Source organism: Drosophila ananassae, chromosome 3L (genome assembly GCF_017639315.1).
Source record: "Drosophila ananassae strain 14024-0371.13 chromosome 3L, ASM1763931v2, whole genome shotgun sequence".
Classification (NCBI taxonomy): domain Eukaryota; kingdom Metazoa; phylum Arthropoda; class Insecta; order Diptera; family Drosophilidae; genus Drosophila; species Drosophila ananassae.
The window spans coordinates 2,513,513-2,531,447 of NC_057929.1; the positions used below are offsets into that span (position 1 = coordinate 2,513,513).

At 44.0% G+C, this 17,935-nt stretch overlaps 3 protein-coding genes and 1 non-coding gene across 4 annotated transcripts; 3 read left to right on the forward strand and 1 right to left on the reverse strand.

Annotated features, from left to right (window-relative positions):
* Positions 1 to 7,058: 7,058 nt before the first annotated feature.
* LOC6495478 lies at positions 7,059 to 8,158 on the forward strand. The gene is made up of 2 exons (XM_001958899.4): positions 7,059 to 7,381; positions 7,443 to 8,158. The coding sequence occupies exons 1-2, from the start codon at positions 7,142 to 7,144 to the stop codon at positions 8,091 to 8,093; spliced, it is 891 nt and encodes a 296-aa protein (XP_001958935.2). The 5' UTR covers positions 7,059 to 7,141; the 3' UTR covers positions 8,094 to 8,158.
* An 80-nt stretch (positions 8,159 to 8,238) lies between these two features.
* On the forward strand, positions 8,239 to 12,771 carry LOC6495479 (SAM50-like protein CG7639). The gene is made up of 5 exons (XM_001958901.4): positions 8,239 to 8,444; positions 10,965 to 11,516; positions 11,576 to 11,687; positions 11,743 to 12,301; positions 12,359 to 12,771. The coding sequence occupies exons 2-5, from the start codon at positions 11,008 to 11,010 to the stop codon at positions 12,508 to 12,510; spliced, it is 1,332 nt and encodes a 443-aa protein (XP_001958937.1). The 5' UTR covers positions 8,239 to 8,444; positions 10,965 to 11,007; the 3' UTR covers positions 12,511 to 12,771.
* LOC6495160 (SH3 domain-binding protein 5 homolog) lies at positions 8,761 to 17,684 on the reverse strand. The gene is made up of 4 exons (XM_001958900.4): positions 17,125 to 17,684; positions 10,844 to 10,906; positions 10,607 to 10,784; positions 8,761 to 10,547 (listed from the first exon to the last, which is right to left on the reverse strand). The coding sequence occupies exons 1-4, from the start codon at positions 17,164 to 17,166 to the stop codon at positions 9,406 to 9,408; spliced, it is 1,425 nt and encodes a 474-aa protein (XP_001958936.1). The 5' UTR covers positions 17,167 to 17,684; the 3' UTR covers positions 8,761 to 9,405.
* On the forward strand, positions 15,340 to 15,421 carry Trnal-aag. The gene has a single exon. It is a non-coding gene; the product is annotated as a tRNA-Leu (tRNA).
* Positions 17,685 to 17,935: the final 251 nt, after the last annotated feature.

Here is a 17,935-nt window from a genome sequence, read left to right on the forward strand (position 1 = left end):
GCTGCTGCTGTTGCTGTTGCTTTTGCTACTGTTGGATTTGTCTGTTTTGTGATTGTTGTTGTCGGCGACATTGGGGCAGGAGATTTGGAGTAAGGGATACGCTGGCGCTTCCACAGACCCCCAACTTGCGGCTCAGCTTCTCCTCCTTCCCCTTGTGCCCTTGCCCCTCCGTGAATCCTGCCACCATCCATTCTCCTTACTTTGCTGTGACATTCTGTAGGCGCTATGGCGTGCGAAATTGTAAATTTTTCGTCAGTGGCAGCTTCTCTACTTCGACTGTTGCACTTGAAAATAATATTAAGATGATCTACAAATTTATTTATATTTTTTAGATACTGTAGTCTTAAAGATATGACAGATCTACTACAGAAACAGGCTCTTCCTTTCTATTTATGACTTGAAATCCCAAAAAAAAAAAACTTTTAATATATTATATTTTTGAACAGTGACATCCTTGTTGTTGTTTTGGTTATTTGGTGTGTATATGCATTATTAAGAATACACTCAGCTGTCAGCAAGTGAACGTCTGGTGTCCCAATCTCTGTTTGCAGTTCTGCTCCTACCACTGTCTGGGATTCCTTAAGCCGCCACAGACGCAGGCTCTCGACTCGAGTTTTGAGTCCACACGCCCAGACTTTGCCGTCCACTGGTAGGAAGACCCATTTGAATTTTTAACATTATTTGCCAGGATTCCTTTATATTTTTTTTCGCGCGACTGTCAGATATAGTGAAAGAGGTCCTTGATCCGAGGACCGATTCGCCGTTGGCTTATGTTTGTCGCGTCAAGGTCGTGAACTGTGTCAGAGTCCTCAGTGGCCCAAACACTAATCCCTAAATGGAAGGCTAAGGTAAAAATAGGAATGATGGCCAAGCAGATGTTAATGACCCAAAGAAAATATTGAACTCATAACTGACAGATTTCGGTTTTGTACTTTTCTTTTTTAGTTCTCCCCAGTTAAATCAGTAGTACGTGCCAAAACTTTTGCTTCGTTGTTTTTCATTTTTCGGTTGCACAGTTCCCCACCATAAAAGTTGAGTTTCTCCCACTAAGCTTGCCATTTTCACAGCTACCACTGGCGGCTTTTAGAAAAAAAGGAACCGAAAATATAATTTTATATTTCCACGACGGTGGAGTAACCCGGTGAGCTGCTGCTAGCCATGCTATTTGCTTTTCATTTATTAGAAAAAAGCGCGACTGCAACTTCCGCTTTTGGCCCGTCACTTTTGGCCATTGCACACGTGTTCACAAATATTTGCGGTACGTGGCCGGACACCTTTAGTCCAATAACCTGAATCGCTCCCTGCTACAAGCCAACCAACCAACCAACTAGTGTGTGAAAAATAATTCTCCAAAAATTTCCTTCTATTTTCATGCAACATACATATGATTTTAATAATCCAAGGGAGCTTTTTTTCAGCATTTAGTTACAGTTAGTGTGTGCTTGTTGGCTCAAAACCTAAAATTTTGATGAATCCACATGGGGCACGGCGATGTGCAGCGTTTTTCTATAAAAACTCGACGGGTATTGATGGCCAAAGCCTCGACGGGACATTGGACAAACCCATTTTTGATCAGATAATTTTGCGATTTTGATTCGAAGCCGTGGCAATTACATTCTAGCTGTTAGCTGTTAGCTTTTAGCCAAAAATTCTTCCTCGTCCTTGTATCGGTGATGTCGGCTGGAAAACCGTTTTGGCTGCCATCGAAGGGGAAATTTAATTTCGAGGTGGAACTGTTAAATGTTTGGGTTTTTTGGGGTAAGAGGTGGGGGTCGATATGGGTCGGACGGGACTACGGGTCGTATGCTTAACATTTGACGGTACTTAAAGCCAAAGCCCGTTTTGCGGTTATTGCCAACTGTTTGGCTTTGCTGCAGAATTTTCCTGTCATTTATCGTTGCCTGCTGTGTTGCTTTCCAAGAAGGATGGGGGGGTGTGTGGGGTAGCGGGCAGGGTGTGAGGTCAGTGTCGGTGAAAGGCTACCAACTATCGTAGTGTGTGAACTGTCATTTATTGTTGTCTACTTTTCGGGGCAAATATTTGTGCTCGCCTGCTTTTCGACTGTCGTTTATTGGTGATTACTTTCTGCCGGTTGATTTTGCTGTTTACCATGGCGGACTTGCACAGTTTCTGGGTAAATGCATTTTCTATTATCTCTGCAATGTGTTTATAGGTGTTTGCCGGCAGGTTGTTTGCTTTGTGGCCGTTTAAATTGTATCGCCGGTGTTTATAATTCTTTTTAAAGCCAACTACCGGTTGCCGTCTGGCGGTTGCTTTCATGCGGCAGACCTCTTTGGCTCTTCATACATTGTTTGACAGGTTAAATAAATTTTATTTAAGAAAAGCATATTAAGGTACATTTATTTTCCTGCGCAACTGAAGCATAGACGCTGTTGACAAAATATTTCGATTATTTACCAGATCCCCCTCCTCAATCCTAGTACAAAAATATTAATACATCCTGTTAGAGTACAAAAATAAATCAAAAATATTAAAATTAGTCCATGGCATTACTCAAGGGCTTTTGAATTTTGTTTAGTTGCACTTAAAATGGGTTTTAAATGCTTTTACATGATTGCAGAAAGAACCATTTAACAAAATTAATTCAATTTGAATAATAGTTCGACCCACAAAAATGTACAGCTCCCTCGCATTAAGCACTTGTTAAAATTAAATTTAAATTGTTAGGATCAATTTGGGGCAAAAACAGCAAAAACTTGAAAGGGGGAGAACCTGCTCCTTGTATAGAGTCATGCTTTAACCATCAATTTATTATAGTGACTACGTTTAAGCTGGCCAATTTAATAGTTGGCCAGGGGCGCTTTTCCAGGACTTGCTTGTCGGCTTTTTGTTTGTGCCGGCCAGGCACCGGCTTATGGCAGATACTGTTGTTGCCAGAATTTGAGAATGGATATATATTATTGATATCCTTACCCTTTAAGCGCACACTTTATGGTATTTTGCAGTGTTATCTGTGTAGTCCAAGCACCTGGCCGTCTGGAGGAGGATAGCAGGAGAAGCTCACCTATTGCAAACCGTTGCAAATTCAATTGCATTTTGCTGAGGCGCTCAGCGCTCAAGCGAACAGAAGCCGAAGGATTCGAAGGAATTGCTGAATGGGTTGTAACTTTTCCAGTACACTGTACCTACCGACTATACTGCTCACTGACATGCAAAGCAGCAGAAAAATTGTCTGGCAAAGTTGCCAGTCAGATAGTCAGTGAGGCAGTCAAGGAATCGTAGATAGACAGGCCAGTCAGACGCAAAAGCCAGCTGAAGATGCTGTTTGTATTTTTATTCGCCTTTAGTCCTTTTCCCATCTTAAAGATTTTTAACCGCCCGCACACTCGTACACCCCAGATACGGTACAAACTTGTCGAAAATATATACGAAAATTGTTTAACAAGTTGAAGGCTCCCTGGTAAACTTTTTCACCTGCTCAGCTCAAGTCAGGTAGGTAGTCAGGGAAAGGTAACAGCAACAGCAACAGAAACACCAACAGCAACTGCAAGAAGAAAAAAAAGTTTGCAATGATCCATAAGTTTTGTCGTTCCGTTTACATCAGATGGAGCATTCTCTAGCCCAACTTTAGCAGCCGCTTCAGTTTCGGCTTTTAATTAAATAATTTCTGCCAACCGGTCGGAGTTATTGTTTGCTGGAAGGATATTTGACTATAGTAATTCTCAAACTAAGTGTTAGTTGCCATCCTTCCAGTATCCTAGCATCCCAGCATCCATCGTGTGCAATTATTTCGGCTTGCAAAATATTTAACTGCATTTCCTATTGATTTTTGTGCTTTTGTAATCAGTTGCCTGCGAGGCAAGCAGGAAATTGCCGATCTCCTGTCATTGTATTGCCGCTCCTGCCACCTACATACCTAAGCCGTAAACGATTCTGTATCAAGGCAGTTGGGAAAGACACACTCCGGGCCAGGAAGTTGGCACAACTGCAGTTGTCTCTTCCTTTTTACTTGCCCCCTCTCTGCAGTCTCTGTGTGTGTCAATAGTTACAATGCCGGGAGGGGATCGAGGAGATGTTTAGGTGAAAGTTGGGCGGTCCATCGTTTATAGCAATTTTATTTGACTTCTCGCTTGTGTTTGCCGATGGTCAATAAATGAGCGTAATATTTAGACTTTGATTCCTGCGGCCAAACTGACGACGCTGAGGCAGTTGCAAGTGGCAAGTTGCAAGTTGCCAGTTTCAGGAAGCCAGCAACTGGGCTGCAGGATGCCAGTCTCCGGTTAAAAGCTTCACAATACCTGTCATTATGAGCATGTGGAAAAGTTTATCCTTCAGTTGTCTAGATTCAAGTCTTTTTTTTCTAAATACTTTAAAAGTTTGCAATTGAAACACTAAAGATTTGAAGCTCTATATAGGAAGTTCTAGGATAATAATAAATAATAACAACTTGAGTGTAAGTTCTGGCTTACATTGTTTAAGGTCCTTTGTTTAGCAAGTTATTAATAAATTTCTGATGGCATGAAAAGGATTTTCGAGACGATTTAGCCAGGACAAGATGTTAATACCCATAATCCTTGAAGAGCTATGAGAGCGTGTCGCAATCAATGTTTTTGCGGTAGTTGGGATGAAAAATAGCATTTCCTTGATGCTTGGCTTAAGTGACAGGCCAAGTGCCAGCCAGTGGTGGCTGCTGGCTGGATCGGAGGGCTGCTGACTGCCTGAAAAAGCCACTTGGCCGAACTTACTTAACACATGGCGACACAGCTCAGCCGGCACATATACACAAACTTATACTTGCTGCACAGTTAGGGCAGGCCAGGGCCCAGGACATAAGGTGGGTCCTCGCTGACCATACCATGGAAGCATGCAACAGCAGCAGCAGCAACACTTTTATGCTTTCTCTCTCCTCAGTCCTTGGTCACCAAGACAGTGGCAGTGGCAAGGGCCGGATGGCTGGGGCAGTGGGGGTTAATTCACAGTCAGCGTGCGCAGCTTACCACTACAACAACTGTGGCAATTGTAGCGCCAGCTTTTCCATTGTATTATGACAGCAGCTGCACCTGCAAGTATGCAGTGATTGTGATTTTTTTGCTTTTTTTTCTAGCTCGTTCACTTACTCAGTCGCCTGCGAAACCCCTCGAAAAACTGTAAACAAAAACCAGGACAATAGTCGAGGAAGGTGAGATGGGTGGGTGGGTGTGTGGGTGGTAGGTATGCAGGACTCTAGGTGGCATGGCATGTGTTCATTGTCCAAGAGCAGTTCATGCTTGGCTACGCATTTGCAAGAGTGTGTGTAGGTGTGGGTTGAGTTGGCATATCAACTGGTCGGACATGGTGTAAACACGTTTAATGTTGTTGTTGTTGCATGGCTCTGCATCGTCTGGCCAGGACTCCTGGAACACTTCCCCTGGCACTGAATCCGGGCTGGAGCCAGTCGCCAGTCTCCGCCAGCCTCCGTGTCTCCTTTGCTACGTTTAATTTAATCTGCAGCCGCTACCTTGACATGCCCTGCACTTCAATCTGCATGTGCTCGTGTGTGGGTCTCACAGGTCAGCCAGGACTACCATTTTTGAAAACATCAACTTTCCAACTTTGAAGCTACAGGAGAAATTGAAAGCACAGTAGAAACTCATTAAAACTTATTTTAATTGATTTCTATGGGGTATGGAACTAAAAGAAAGCTTAACAATAACATTAAGTGTCATAAATTTTAAGTATTGTAAGTTTGTTGGAAAATAGGAGAGACACCACTGTAGTATTTGGTGAGCTGGCTCGACTGCACCGCAAGTCCATTTAACTTAGCTTTGGCAGTAGTGGCCCAGTCTACTAGCTGTCCTGCCAGTTGCCAGTCGCCTCCTTGGTCACCCGATTCGCTGCATCACTCAAACGCCGGGGATCCGGCCTGGAGCCCCGGAATGCGTCGGCTCCTCCAGCCATCCTCCTGCTACTCCTTCATCCAACCGTTACCCCACAGAACGAGGCGACAGGAATGCATGTGCTGGCGACTCTGGGCAACGTAATTTGCATGGTCAGGCTTGCAGTTTTGGGACACACACACACACAGAGTGGCAAGTTGTGCCTCGTCCCCGAGTTAATTGCATGCAGGAATAGCAACAACAATAGCAGCCATGAGCCGGGGGGCAGCATCATCAGCAGCTTCAGAATCAGCAGCATCGGCATCGGCAACTTCATCCAATTGCTGTGGATCGTCCTTGCAATTTCCTGTCGTAAGCGATGCCACTTTAAAGTTCAGGTTTTAAGTCCTAAGAATAATACAAACGAAAACCCAAAGAAAAAAAGGTAAAAAAAAGCAACAATCTGACAACGATACTCACCTCCATTCCGGCAGGTGATTATGCTGCACGTGGTCCGACACATCGACCTGGATCGCTCGTTATACGGAACATTACAAAAAGTGATAATAACGGGAGCGCTACACAAACGCTGTGACACGCAAAAAAATTTAAGGTCTACCCCTCTGTTTTTTTCCGCCCAGTAGAGCGACATCGGAGTTGGAGTCAAAATCAGACAATGTACGAGTGCATATGGCTCCATATACAGTGGGCGAAAAAAAATATAGCCAAGTTTACAAATGGCACAGCCTCTGGCTGCATAAACGACGAGATTTTTCAGATTCTCGGTACTTTTTTTTAGCTGGCATTCGAATCATTTGCAAGCGATTTAATTTCAATTGCATGGGCGTTAATCAAAGGCAACAAAAGCTATGGGTTAACCAAAAAAAGGGGCTTTCCAAATTATTTATTCTGTAACCTAAAAAAGAAAATAATAATTAGCAGCGAAGTGACTTTCGATTTGTAAACAAACGAAACAATACGACAATTAAATGAATGCATTTAGTTTGCAATCAATGTTATTGAAAACCTTAAACTTGTTTAAATTAAAAAGTTAAAAATATAATAACAATTATACAGCGTACAACGAGTATTTTTGTTCATGGTTTCTGTTACTATTTTCCTTTCAAAATTACTGTTATCATTGTTATGAAATTTAAATTTCCCGCCTAGGCACTAGTGGAAACAGTTTATTTTTTCGATATCTTTATATATTTTGTGAATTATCGATTTTTATGAGCATTTCGCGGATGGTCACATTAAAAACAATTGGTCAAAAGAAAACAACAACATTTCCTCTTCGCTTGGCGCGAATTTATTAATAAGAAATGAACGGAGTAAGGAAACTAAGGCCATTGAAGACTGTGCGCTTGGGTGATCTTCTTTATGACGAACAGAAACGGCTCCTGGTCCTCTGCCGGAGCTGTGAGCATCAATTTGGAAGCCTACAATCGTTCCATAATCACCTAAGTACCTGCTCCGGAGTTAAACACATAGTAAAGTCTACCGATGAGCTAAGCTTTGACGAAACTAGGAGGCAGTGCGCTATGATGAATGGCCGACAGAAGGTAGAGTTATCAGATGGTTAACAATACCATTGCTAGTCTCCTAACACTTTGGTCTTTCCAGGTCTACATCTACGACATCGAAGCGGTGAAACATGTAAACGACTCCCTAAGTTGTGGCCTTGATTTGGAAGCTGAACTGGAGAATCCACGTTGGTACGACAACGACAATGACAACCATAAGGCAACCAAATCTACGACGGCCAAAGAAAACGTAGTGAAAGATATAAAGCTGCAGCTGCATCTAAAACCGCCGGAAACAGTGGAAAGTCCTCCAAAGCGGCAAACCAGATCTAGCTATCCCCAAAGGAAGATTCTTACGGACCACCCGCAGCGCAGAAAGCGCTCCAGCCTGCCATCGCCACAAGCTCCAGCTGCGAAGAGGAGGAGCGACACCCTCTTGGTACCCAAAGTCATGGAAGACTTGAGAAGTTTCCAGGAGTCGCCCACAAAAACGACTCGTCCAGCGCAAGCTCCTCAATCTCATTGTACGCCGAAGCCAACGCCTCCTCCCATGGTCTCTATACCGGTAGATAACACTCAGATGATTCTGAACAAGCTGCGAGCCTGTGGGGTGCAGGTAAAACGGGGAAACACTCGCTTGAATCCGACTCCTCCAGCCGACGAAAATCACACCAAAAATAACGAAGCCCTCGAAATCATGAGAAAATTGCAGTCAAAGGGTATCCGGTGTACCAAAGTTAGAAATACTTAAGTAGGGCTCATAGAACTTAGAATTAGGTATATTTTATAATAAATTATAACGTCTCTGATAGAGTATTAAGTTGCCTGTTAATTTTCGAAAGAATGAAAGGTATTTCCCCTGACTAGAAAGGAGTGACCGTTTTCCTGGAGGAACTATCGGCAGCGCCTATCGATTGAAACTGCCGCAAAGAGGAAGCAGCTTGTTGATTTTTTGCGCGGAGCCGCACGCGTTTCTGAAATAATTTGTTAATTTTCGACTTGCCGTGTGGCCCGGCAAATATATTTTGTACTCGACCGAAACACTCGTTTAACCAAATCCGAAATTCGCGTGTGTCCACCTGCAGGAGCAGCCTGTTCACAGGTAAGTCAGCTGATTGCGAAGGAAGACAAATCGGGCTTACATAATTTGAGAGCCGAATTTTTGTTTTCGTTTCGTCGGTATTGCAGTCAAAATGACATCATAGTTTGATTTTTAGAACGCCCCTCAGAACAGTTTTGTGCATTTATTAATCCTTCCACTATTTCCGAGGTAGTTGCATCATTATGCGGCCAATACCAGCCAGGAAAATGTGCTTTAAGACGGATTATATTGATTGTCCAACTTTTGAATCTTATCAGAATCCTTGAATGAAAATTCAATAAAAATACATCAAGCCGAAGAGAAACACAATTTAATGTTGAATTAGAATGCAAAATTTTATTATTTCAATTATAATTACTCTTGTTGCAAATACTTCTAGTCCCCAATCCGAGGGCACCTTCGAACATCTATAGGCCATTAGATACCATCGCACATTACTGATTCCTTTGAGAGTTTCGCTTAGTTATCTAATTGAATTCGTTTCATTCGACACTTGGATTAATTTCATTAAGAGTTTCAATTTGTGTGGTATTTATAGGCTAAACTATTTAGTGCATGTGCCCGTTTAGATTTTAAATTAGTGAGTTTTTGCCTTGCCTGGGATGAGGGTTTCGGGTTCATTGGATTTCTTTTCCTTTTTTTTAACATTAACTTAAAGCTGCTTATTATTTGCATTTCAATAAATCCATTCATTTTGCTCTCTTTTTGCTCAAATCACAAAACATTTACATATTCAAAGTATCAACAGCGAGAAACAAGAGACGTTAGACATTAGATTAGAATGTAATCAACATTTATACGAAAATAGATGTATGTTTATCATGTAGAGTGTAGACTTATTGAGAGGGGTGCACTTAAATGCGGCGTTCAACGTTTTACAATTATCCACTACTAATTATTCATTTAATATAAACAAATCAGATGATATGGGGCGATCGATCGACTCCCCACCAACTTCGCCCTATTCCAGAGAGCGCCGACGCAGCTGCCTGCGCACTCCGCCGATGGCAGCACTGCTGCGATCCAGCAGCTCGTTCGATAGCCTGGCCAGCAGCGGCAGCTCCCGCATTGAGACGTTAACGGATGGCAAGGGCGCCAGCTGCTGGTGCAGCTTCTTGATGGGCGTGGGTGGCGCCAGCTGGTGGTGGTGCTGGGGCGTAACTGGCAAGCTGGCGGTGACGGTGACTGTCGGCGGAACCACCTCATCGCTGTGTCGCTGGAGGCCCTCGGCGCCCAGGGAATCGGGTCGCTGCTCCGTTGCCTTCGCTCGCACGGTTTGCTGTCGCTTGGCCGCCTCCTTCAGCATCATCAGGTGATCCAGCTTGTCGACTGTGGCCTTCAGCTCGTGCTCCCACACGTCGTTCTGCTGCTGGCCGTCGCCACCCTCGATGGGGCGCACTGCCAGGATCTTGACCTTCTGGCGCAGTGCCTCCAAGTCCCTTTCGTCCACCACGCCGCGCAGTTCCCCTGCCCCCGTCTCGTCGTAGTCGCAGGCATCCTCCTCGTCTTCAGTTTCCACAGCTGCCAGCGGGGTCTTTGCGCCCAACGACATCTGGCTGCCGGCAATTGAGGGGTAGTCGCACTTCTCCAGCTCTGTTTGGAAATCGGGCAGCGACGGTAGGGCACTGGAGGTCGGCGAGTTGAGCTCAGCTCCAACACCCGGCTCCCTAGGACCGGGTGGAGTGGGGAAATCACCACGTTGCCTGTGTATGTCCTCGCTAATCCTCTCCAGATTTCTTAGCGCCGTGGAGTAGGTGCTCTTGGCACCAGCCACCTGCTGTTGCAATTCCTGGATGCGGTTCTTCTGGGTCTGCAACTGATCCTGGCACACTTGCTTCTCCTCGAAGTAGGGACGCGACTTGTTGATGCTCCGTCTGAAGCGATCCTCCAGCTGCTGTAGCTTTTGCTCGGCGGCGTGAAAGAGTCGAGTGCGCCGCTGATGCTCGGCATGGCAGTCAGCCTTCTGGGTTTCCGCGTCCATTACCTTCTGGGTGGCATGATTCAGGCTCTCCTGCCAGGCGTTGTCGAACTGCCACTCGTGGGAGTTGGACATGAAGCGCTGTTCGGCCAGGGCCACCATTTCCTTGGCAGTGGCATGGATTTCTGGTGAAATAGCTTAGAGTTAGTGGAGGGAAGAGAAGGTATATCGAGTGGAGACTCACCATTGGCCCGCTTGAACTTATCCGCCGCCTGCTGGCACTCGATTTGAGCCTCGCGCGCCTTGTCCAGGGCCTCATAGTAGGGACGGGCCTTCTCGATGCAGTTGCCTAGTTTCTTGGAGGAGAGTTTCAGGCGTCGGGTGGACTCGTTCAGCAGGATGCGAAAGGTGGAATTGGCCTCCTGTTTTGGCATAAAATCTTTAGTCAAAGGAATCAGACAATTAAGGACGACTAGCTTACCTCCAATTCGATTTCCAGTTTATTAATCTCATCTGTTGCACTATTGAGATTCTCCAGTTCAATCTGCAAGGATACAATCACAAGGATAATGATTATTAATATTTTTAATCTTTTATTTCAGTATTTAAAGGAAAATCCTGCCCAGCAAACACTCCCCCCGCAACATGTCACAGTCGCCGCGAGGCGGGTCCGCCTCCAAGGACTCCAAGTACGACCTGAGCAAGATATCGGCTCGAGTGGATCGGGTGAATGTCAGTGGACTGCAGCGCACTCAGAACGACTACGTGATGCGGGCCGCCGATGGCCTGTTCAAGGCCACCAACTTCCAGGACCTCATGGTGGAGGCCATGTCCACCAAGTCGTACCTGCACGAGCTGGGCATCTTCAAGGACGTGAGTGTGCACATCGACATTAGCCGCGGAGCGGATGCCACGCCCCAGGGCTACGAAGTGACCTTCAAGGGTAATGAGTATACGCGCCTGATGGGATCCGCCGGCACGGAGATTGGCCAGAACGAAGGATCCTTGCGCACCGAACTAACCATCCCGAATATCCTGGGCCGGGGGGAGAGTGTCTCGTTGCAGGGAAGCTACAGCAGCAACAGGGCCCATGACTTGCAGTTGAAGTTCTGGAAGCCATTCTTCCACACACGCTTTCGAGAAAATCGACCAGAGTAGGTCTCTCAACTGAATCCTTTAAGTCCTTTGACTCATTGTTTCTCTTCCTTTACAGATTATCCTTCAGCGTCTTCAGGCAGACTGATCGATATGATATCAGCTCGTTCCAGACCACAAATCTGGGCTACCTGGTGGACTTTTCCGCCCACACCATGCTGGGAGTGGATGTAAGTGGGATGTGCTTCTCCAAGAGAACTCTAACTATCATTTCCATCCCCTCAGTTAACCCACTCGCTGCAGTATGAGAACTCCATCAGGGATGTGGGTCTACTGAACAAATCGGTGCCCTTCGCCATACGCGACCACTGTGGCCCCAAGCTGGCCTCCCTCATCCGCTATTCCATCATTTTCGACAATCGGGACGGCAATGTCTTTCCCACCCAGGGAGTTCTACTGAAATCCGTGAACGAGTACTGCGGCCTGGGCGGCAACATCGCCTACACCAGCAGCACAGCACACGGGGAGGTGAACGTGCCACTGTTTGCCGGGCTGGTGGCCCAGTTCTGCGGACGCGTGGGCGTCGTCAAGGAGACCAAGAACACCACCCAACTGCCCATTAACTCGCTCTTCTACTGCGGCGGCCCTCTGACTCTGCGCGGCTTTAAGTTTGGAGGAGCTGGACCAGTGATTGATGGCACGCCAATTGGAGCGCAGACCTTCTGGTGCACGGGGGCGCACCTGTGGGCGCCACTGCCCTTCGCCGGGGTCTTCAAAAACCTGGCCAGTCACTTTAGAATGCATTTCTTCTACAACCTGGGCAACAGCAACACTTTCAGCACAGGTGAGGGATAAGAATATGAAGATATCTAGCATAATTCATTGCCTTTTTCTTTTTTAGAGAACATGCGAAGTGCCTTTGGAGTTGGATTGGCGGTCAAGTTGGCGGAAAGAGCACGCATCGAGCTGAACTACTGCGTTCCAGTGCGTCGCCAGACCACCGATAATGCCATTAATGGTTTCCAGTTCGGCATTGGTTACGAGTTCGTCTAAGAGTCGGCCTCGCCTTCAATGAGAACTGGAGTTAGGTCCTAGCAGAGCCATGAGAGTCACAACAGCAAATGAGCCCCACGGAGAACAAGAAACCATTATTTTCGAGCTTTTGTTCTGTATTTCTTTGTCAATGCATTTTACTTTCCTCAGCAAATTGTAATTGTAGTCCCAGCAATCACTTAAGTAGTTCCTAAGGCGTGTACATACATCAAAACGAAAGGTTTAAAAAAAATATACAAAGGAAATTATTTGTTAAAGAGATGTTTAGAAAGGGTTTTGAATTATATTCTCCTACGGATTAAGCCTTTGTTTCTGGCTCTGATATCTGACTCGGCAATGTCTTATCTAAATGCCAATATTTTCATTTAAAAAGTCTGAGAATCAGTGGCCAAGTGCATGAATGTGTAGAGGGGAACTGCCAGCACTCTCTTGTTCATGGATCGCTGAACTCCACTCCATTTTTTTTGTTGGGGAAGCATGTAATTTTGTGGCTGAAACTGAAACAGGTTTTATTTATAATATTTCTCTTGGCTTTTTATGGCTTTTATTAGGGCCTGTGTCCCAGTTTGATTTTAATCGCTCCTCCACTGAGCATTTCTCCACATCCCGGACAGGGCAGGGCGGAGGCGGCTCCTCAGGTCTCCTCTGTAATCGTGATTGATTTAAGAGCCAAAGACAAAGCCAAGTGCGAGACCGAACCTCCAAACTGGTTTACCCGCCGCCTTGTAAACAACAACAAAAAACAAACAATAACCAAAAACCAGTTTTAAGAGCATCCGCTGCAGATGAACATTTCAACACATGAACTTTCCAGGAATTTTTGCAGCCACAAGGAGTGGAGGTGAGGATAGAGGTGGAGTAAGTGCCTCCAAAACCAGTTTGGCCCTAAACCATAGCTCCCCTTTGAGCCTCCTTCCTCTAGAGTCTAGACTCTACTCTCTGGAGCCACTGACGCACAATATCTTTAAAAAAATGCAATTCCATCGCAAATAATGGAAAAAAATGTTAAAATATTTGCCAGCCGAGGCAGTTGAGCAAAAAATATTTGATTATCCGTAAATAAACAGAAAATTAAACGCTGAAATGAAGACGCAAATTGAATAAATATTTTTCAGCAAACATTTTTCAAAAATTCAATTCAAATAATGCCAGAAAACCGCTCCACAATCAACTCCCTTGTGGGACAGAAACAAGAATAATTTCATCAGAAAAACTCCCCTCTGCCATTATTGATTTGTCGCAACCAGATTAGGAGCCTCCAACAGGGTCAAAATCAACTAAAATCACGCGATGTGTGGTGTTTCAGTTGCCAAAAGGGCAGCAGAAGCTCAGCTTGAGTCACAGCCTGAAAATAAAGCCAATCAGAAGGGGAAAGGTCACAGCCGAGGAAGGCGCGCCTCTTGGCCGCAGGAGTACGGAGGAGGATGACGCCACCCACGCCCTAGCCTTGGGGGCTCCAACTCAGGTGATACAGTGTTTGTTAACAAACTACTAGAACTAGAACTATAAATAAAATTCTGCAAATAAAATAGTTCAAAGGGGAGTTAAGTGTTTGCCAAAAATCTCCAATTTCATAAAGGCCATTACGGAAAAGGTTATTGTTTTCAAAGGATCTACCCCTATTGGATTATAGTTATTAGCCTTCTAAAGTCTAGTCCTCTAACTCCCATCCTTTAGGGGCAGCAATGACGGCAGCTGCTTTTTAGAGACTCTTGCCGGCAGTGGCGTGATGCCGTCCTGACCTACATCCTGAACCACCCCTGACTTTGGCAAAATGGCAACAGGAGGAGTACAAAATACAAGGAAGACTGTAATGTAATGGAAGCCCACATCGATTTCGGCTTGGCTTGCGTAACAAAAGGACATTCAGGAGGACATTCAACTCGACCGGAAATCTACTACGTCACTGGGGAGGGGAAAAAAATGTCACAGAAAGTGTACTCCACTTTTTGAAGAAGAAAGCAACCTAAGTAGCGCTTTGTTGGGAGGTCAGAGAGATGGTGGTTATATAAAGAAACTGCTCCACTATGATGCGTGAATGAATTTCAGACGACCCAAAAAAATAAATAATACAAGTCAGCGTAGCTTGACCATTTTTTTTTTTATTTTTATTTTATTTTTAATTATGTCCATTTGAGGCAGAAAGTTATGTCAACCTGAGGGGAAAATAAAAGCAATGAGAGCAGAGTACAAAGTGCTCTACTTTTCTTGAATTATTTTCAATTGTCTAAACTTAGTTTAGATACTATTTAAATACTTGTACTAGTGATAGAGTTTCTCTGCTCTAAAAGAAGAGTCAAGTACCCCCGAACTCGCTCGAAAATTGTTTATAATTCTGGCAATCTGCTACAAGTTCATGGCCTGATTAGATTGCCGGCACTACCAATTTGATAAAGCAGGAAATGGCCACTGCACTGCCACAAATAAGCAAATAGCTCGCTGCAAACAAAAGCGAAACTAAAGCAATACTAAAGCCTAATTCATGAAGCTCTAAAATGGATGGAAAACTGTATGCCGTAACCGCTCGACGAAAGTCACAACTTGGTTATGCATCATTGGGGATATAATGACTATGATAGCAGAGGTGGCAGTGGCAGTGCCCCCCCAGGGGAACCAAAAAGTTGAGTAAACTCGGAAAAGTAAAGCCCACTAGTGGGAGGCTATTTATGCAAGTGCTATACAACAGCCTTTGTTTATTTTATGATTTCTTTAATAAACTTCCGAGAGAGGCACTTATTTAGCTTATTTTTTGTAAAAATAATATTTAAAAAATTAAATAAAAAATGTCACTTTCGATCAGAAGTGTTTTTTGTCGCCTTGGAACTCAGTGGTAGCGTGGCCGAGCGGTCTAAGGCGCTGGTTTAAGGCACCAGTCTCCTCGGAGGCGTGGGTTCGAATCCCACCGCTGCCAAGTTTAATAATTTTTTTTATTTGTTTTAAATTATTTATTCCGAGTCTAGCAATAAAATCTTACTAAACTTCTAGATAAGCAGTATTTGTATATAGAATATTACGCCTAAGGTTGAGTCACCTTTCGACACGATTTTCTGATTCATTAACGCCTCCAATGGGGGGCTTCTCTCCAAGTCCAAGTCCAACTCTCACCTTACGTAACAAAACACCAAAAATGATTCATTTTTTGATAGAAACTGTCATAAAATTTCCCTTAATAATCTAATTACTATTTATCAATTATTATTGCATTTTTCCACTAATTTTCTTTCAATAAAAATTAAAAAACCGGCTCTTGATTGTTTCTCCATCGGAGCAATTATCGTCGAATCGATAAGTGACGCTAAATTATACGCCTTCCATGGGGAGTTTTAGAAAGTTTAGCTTAAGAAACAATAGAGCCTAGGCCCACCACAATAATACGCAAATAGTTCGAGAGGAAACACAAAACATCTGTCAAGACACACGATTTTAAGCAAATAGACTCGAAGACTCGAGTGTCTGCGGTTTGTCGTCATCATGAGCCAGAAACAACAGCTCTGTGATAAGAAATTTTTGCACGCGCGCCAAAAAGAATCAAATAATACAAAAGGGGTATTCAAGTAGGCCCCATTGATAAATTATTGCCAATAGATTCGAAGGCGGCTTGTCTAAAGAGGAAGTTGAACATAAAGACTTGCCAGAGAGAAGAAGTCGAAATATTTTACCTTTTTTGTTAATTTTTTCATCAGAATTGTGTTTCAGAAACCTGTTTCTATTGATTGTTTATAAAGAGTATCTATTTTTTCCCATATATACATACTTTTCAGATACTATCTTCGGGCTTCAATCAAATCACATGCCCTGTTCTGTTAATGACTTTACGCCGCGTGTGACGTCTCCCACTTGGTTTTTGCTTTTAAAAATAGATATTATTTGAATTTGTTTATAAAAGCGAGGGGGAACCACTAGTACCAACGGGATGGGAAAGGTTTATCAACAAATAGAGATTCCAAGGTGATCACATGGGAATTATTAATAGAATTTGTATGAAAATAAAGGTCAAACAGGCAAGGACTAGTAGAAATATTAATTACAAAACTCTGTCATCCTTTTATGGCCATTATGAGCCTACAAGCTGTTGGCATTGCGTTAAAATTGAATAAAAATCAAGTCTCGATTTATGCAAACTGCCTCCAACAGTTGCCTCACAAACTAAACAACAAACAAGCAACAAAATTAAATCCGCATTTAAATGGAAAAAAAATAAAAACAAAAAGACAATGCTTGCGTGTGCGCTTTGGTATTTCCATTTATTACATTTTGTATTCAAGACTCTTCCGAAAAAATTAGGGAGAGATTATTGCACTTGAGACTGGCACGTTTAGGTAGGAAATCCGATCCGAGAAAGGAAAATTCCCAAAAAATTACCAGGAATTAGTGTACTTGGAAGTGAGAGGCGAAGGTCCCTGGGATGGAAAGGAAACTTGCAATTTGCCTAAATGCTTGGGAAATTGATTTTCTGGTGGCAGCAAGGCATGAAAAGGGGGCACGCAATGTAATGGAATGCAAAAACAAAACACAACAGAGTCACAACAACGTGCCAAGGCAGTCTCATTTCTGTTCGAATACAAAAAAATCGAATAAATAGTATAGATTGGCACTGGCTGGCACCTCACTTACCTGAATTTGCGGGTCCAGCTCGCCCTCATCAGCACCAGACATTTTCAATTAGTTTCGATTCCTTCGCACTATGCTACCCCCCCCGTAGCAATCAATCTCGAGTTAATTTTCACTTTTTTGTCGCCTGCTTTTCAATTGAAAACAACTTGCATTTGCATTTTCACTTGCATTTCGCTCAATTTTCAGCCTGTTTTCTGCTCTTCTGTGTGTGTGCGTCTTTTGTCTCTAATATTATGTAAATTAGAGACTCGAGGAGCTGTGTTTGCTTTAAAACTGGCAATTTTTCGGGGCGAGAACTATTTTGCGTTGCACAATTTAATATTTTTTTTTTTAAGAAATAGACGCCCGACGACCGACGGCGGAGGGGTGAAAGAGGCCACGGAGCGCGGGAGACGGGACGCGGGGGACAGGTCAAACGGTACAGTAAACACGGTTCGTCTCTTCCACGCTCAGCGACCAGTATCCAAGCCTCAATTACTCGGCGAGGGCTCAAAAAATAAAATGATAACTCCAACAGCTAAAGGTACGCGTCCACCCGCGACTAGGGATGTGAAAAATATAATAAACTATCGATACTCTGCACACCACATAAATCTTTTAGGGCGATATAACGGACTATCGATATAAATTTTTTGTTACGCTGGCCCTGGTTAGTTATCGACAGTGTTGGGTAGCGAAATTTTGGCGGTGCAGTTATCGCAGTTCAAAAATGGTAAAGGGAAAAGCAATGGTTCTAGCGTGACAAATTTTAATAGTTCATAACAATTCTTCAATAAAACATCCCGCCAGTGTTAAAATAGACCAAGAGAGG

Coding starts and splice junctions, on each gene's coding strand:
- LOC6495478 (XM_001958899.4), top strand. CDS start 7,142: ATGAACGGAGTAAGGAAACTAAGGCCATTGAAGACTGTGCGCTTGGGT. Junction 7,382..7,442: donor TGATGAATGGCCGACAGAAG/GTAGAGTTATCA, acceptor TGGTCTTTCCAG/GTCTACATCTACGACATCGA.
- LOC6495479 (XM_001958901.4), top strand. CDS start 11,008: ATGTCACAGTCGCCGCGAGGCGGGTCCGCCTCCAAGGACTCCAAGTAC. Junction 11,517..11,575: donor TTTCGAGAAAATCGACCAGA/GTAGGTCTCTCA, acceptor CTTCCTTTACAG/ATTATCCTTCAGCGTCTTCA. Junction 11,688..11,742: donor ACACCATGCTGGGAGTGGAT/GTAAGTGGGATG, acceptor CCATCCCCTCAG/TTAACCCACTCGCTGCAGTA.
- LOC6495160 (XM_001958900.4), bottom strand. CDS start 17,166: ATGTCTGGTGCTGATGAGGGCGAGCTGGACCCGCAAATTCAG. Junction 10,907..17,124: donor AGCTGGACCCGCAAATTCAG/GTAAGTGAGGTG, acceptor GTATCCTTGCAG/ATTGAACTGGAGAATCTCAA. Junction 10,785..10,843: donor AACTGGAAATCGAATTGGAG/GTAAGCTAGTCG, acceptor ATGCCAAAACAG/GAGGCCAATTCCACCTTTCG.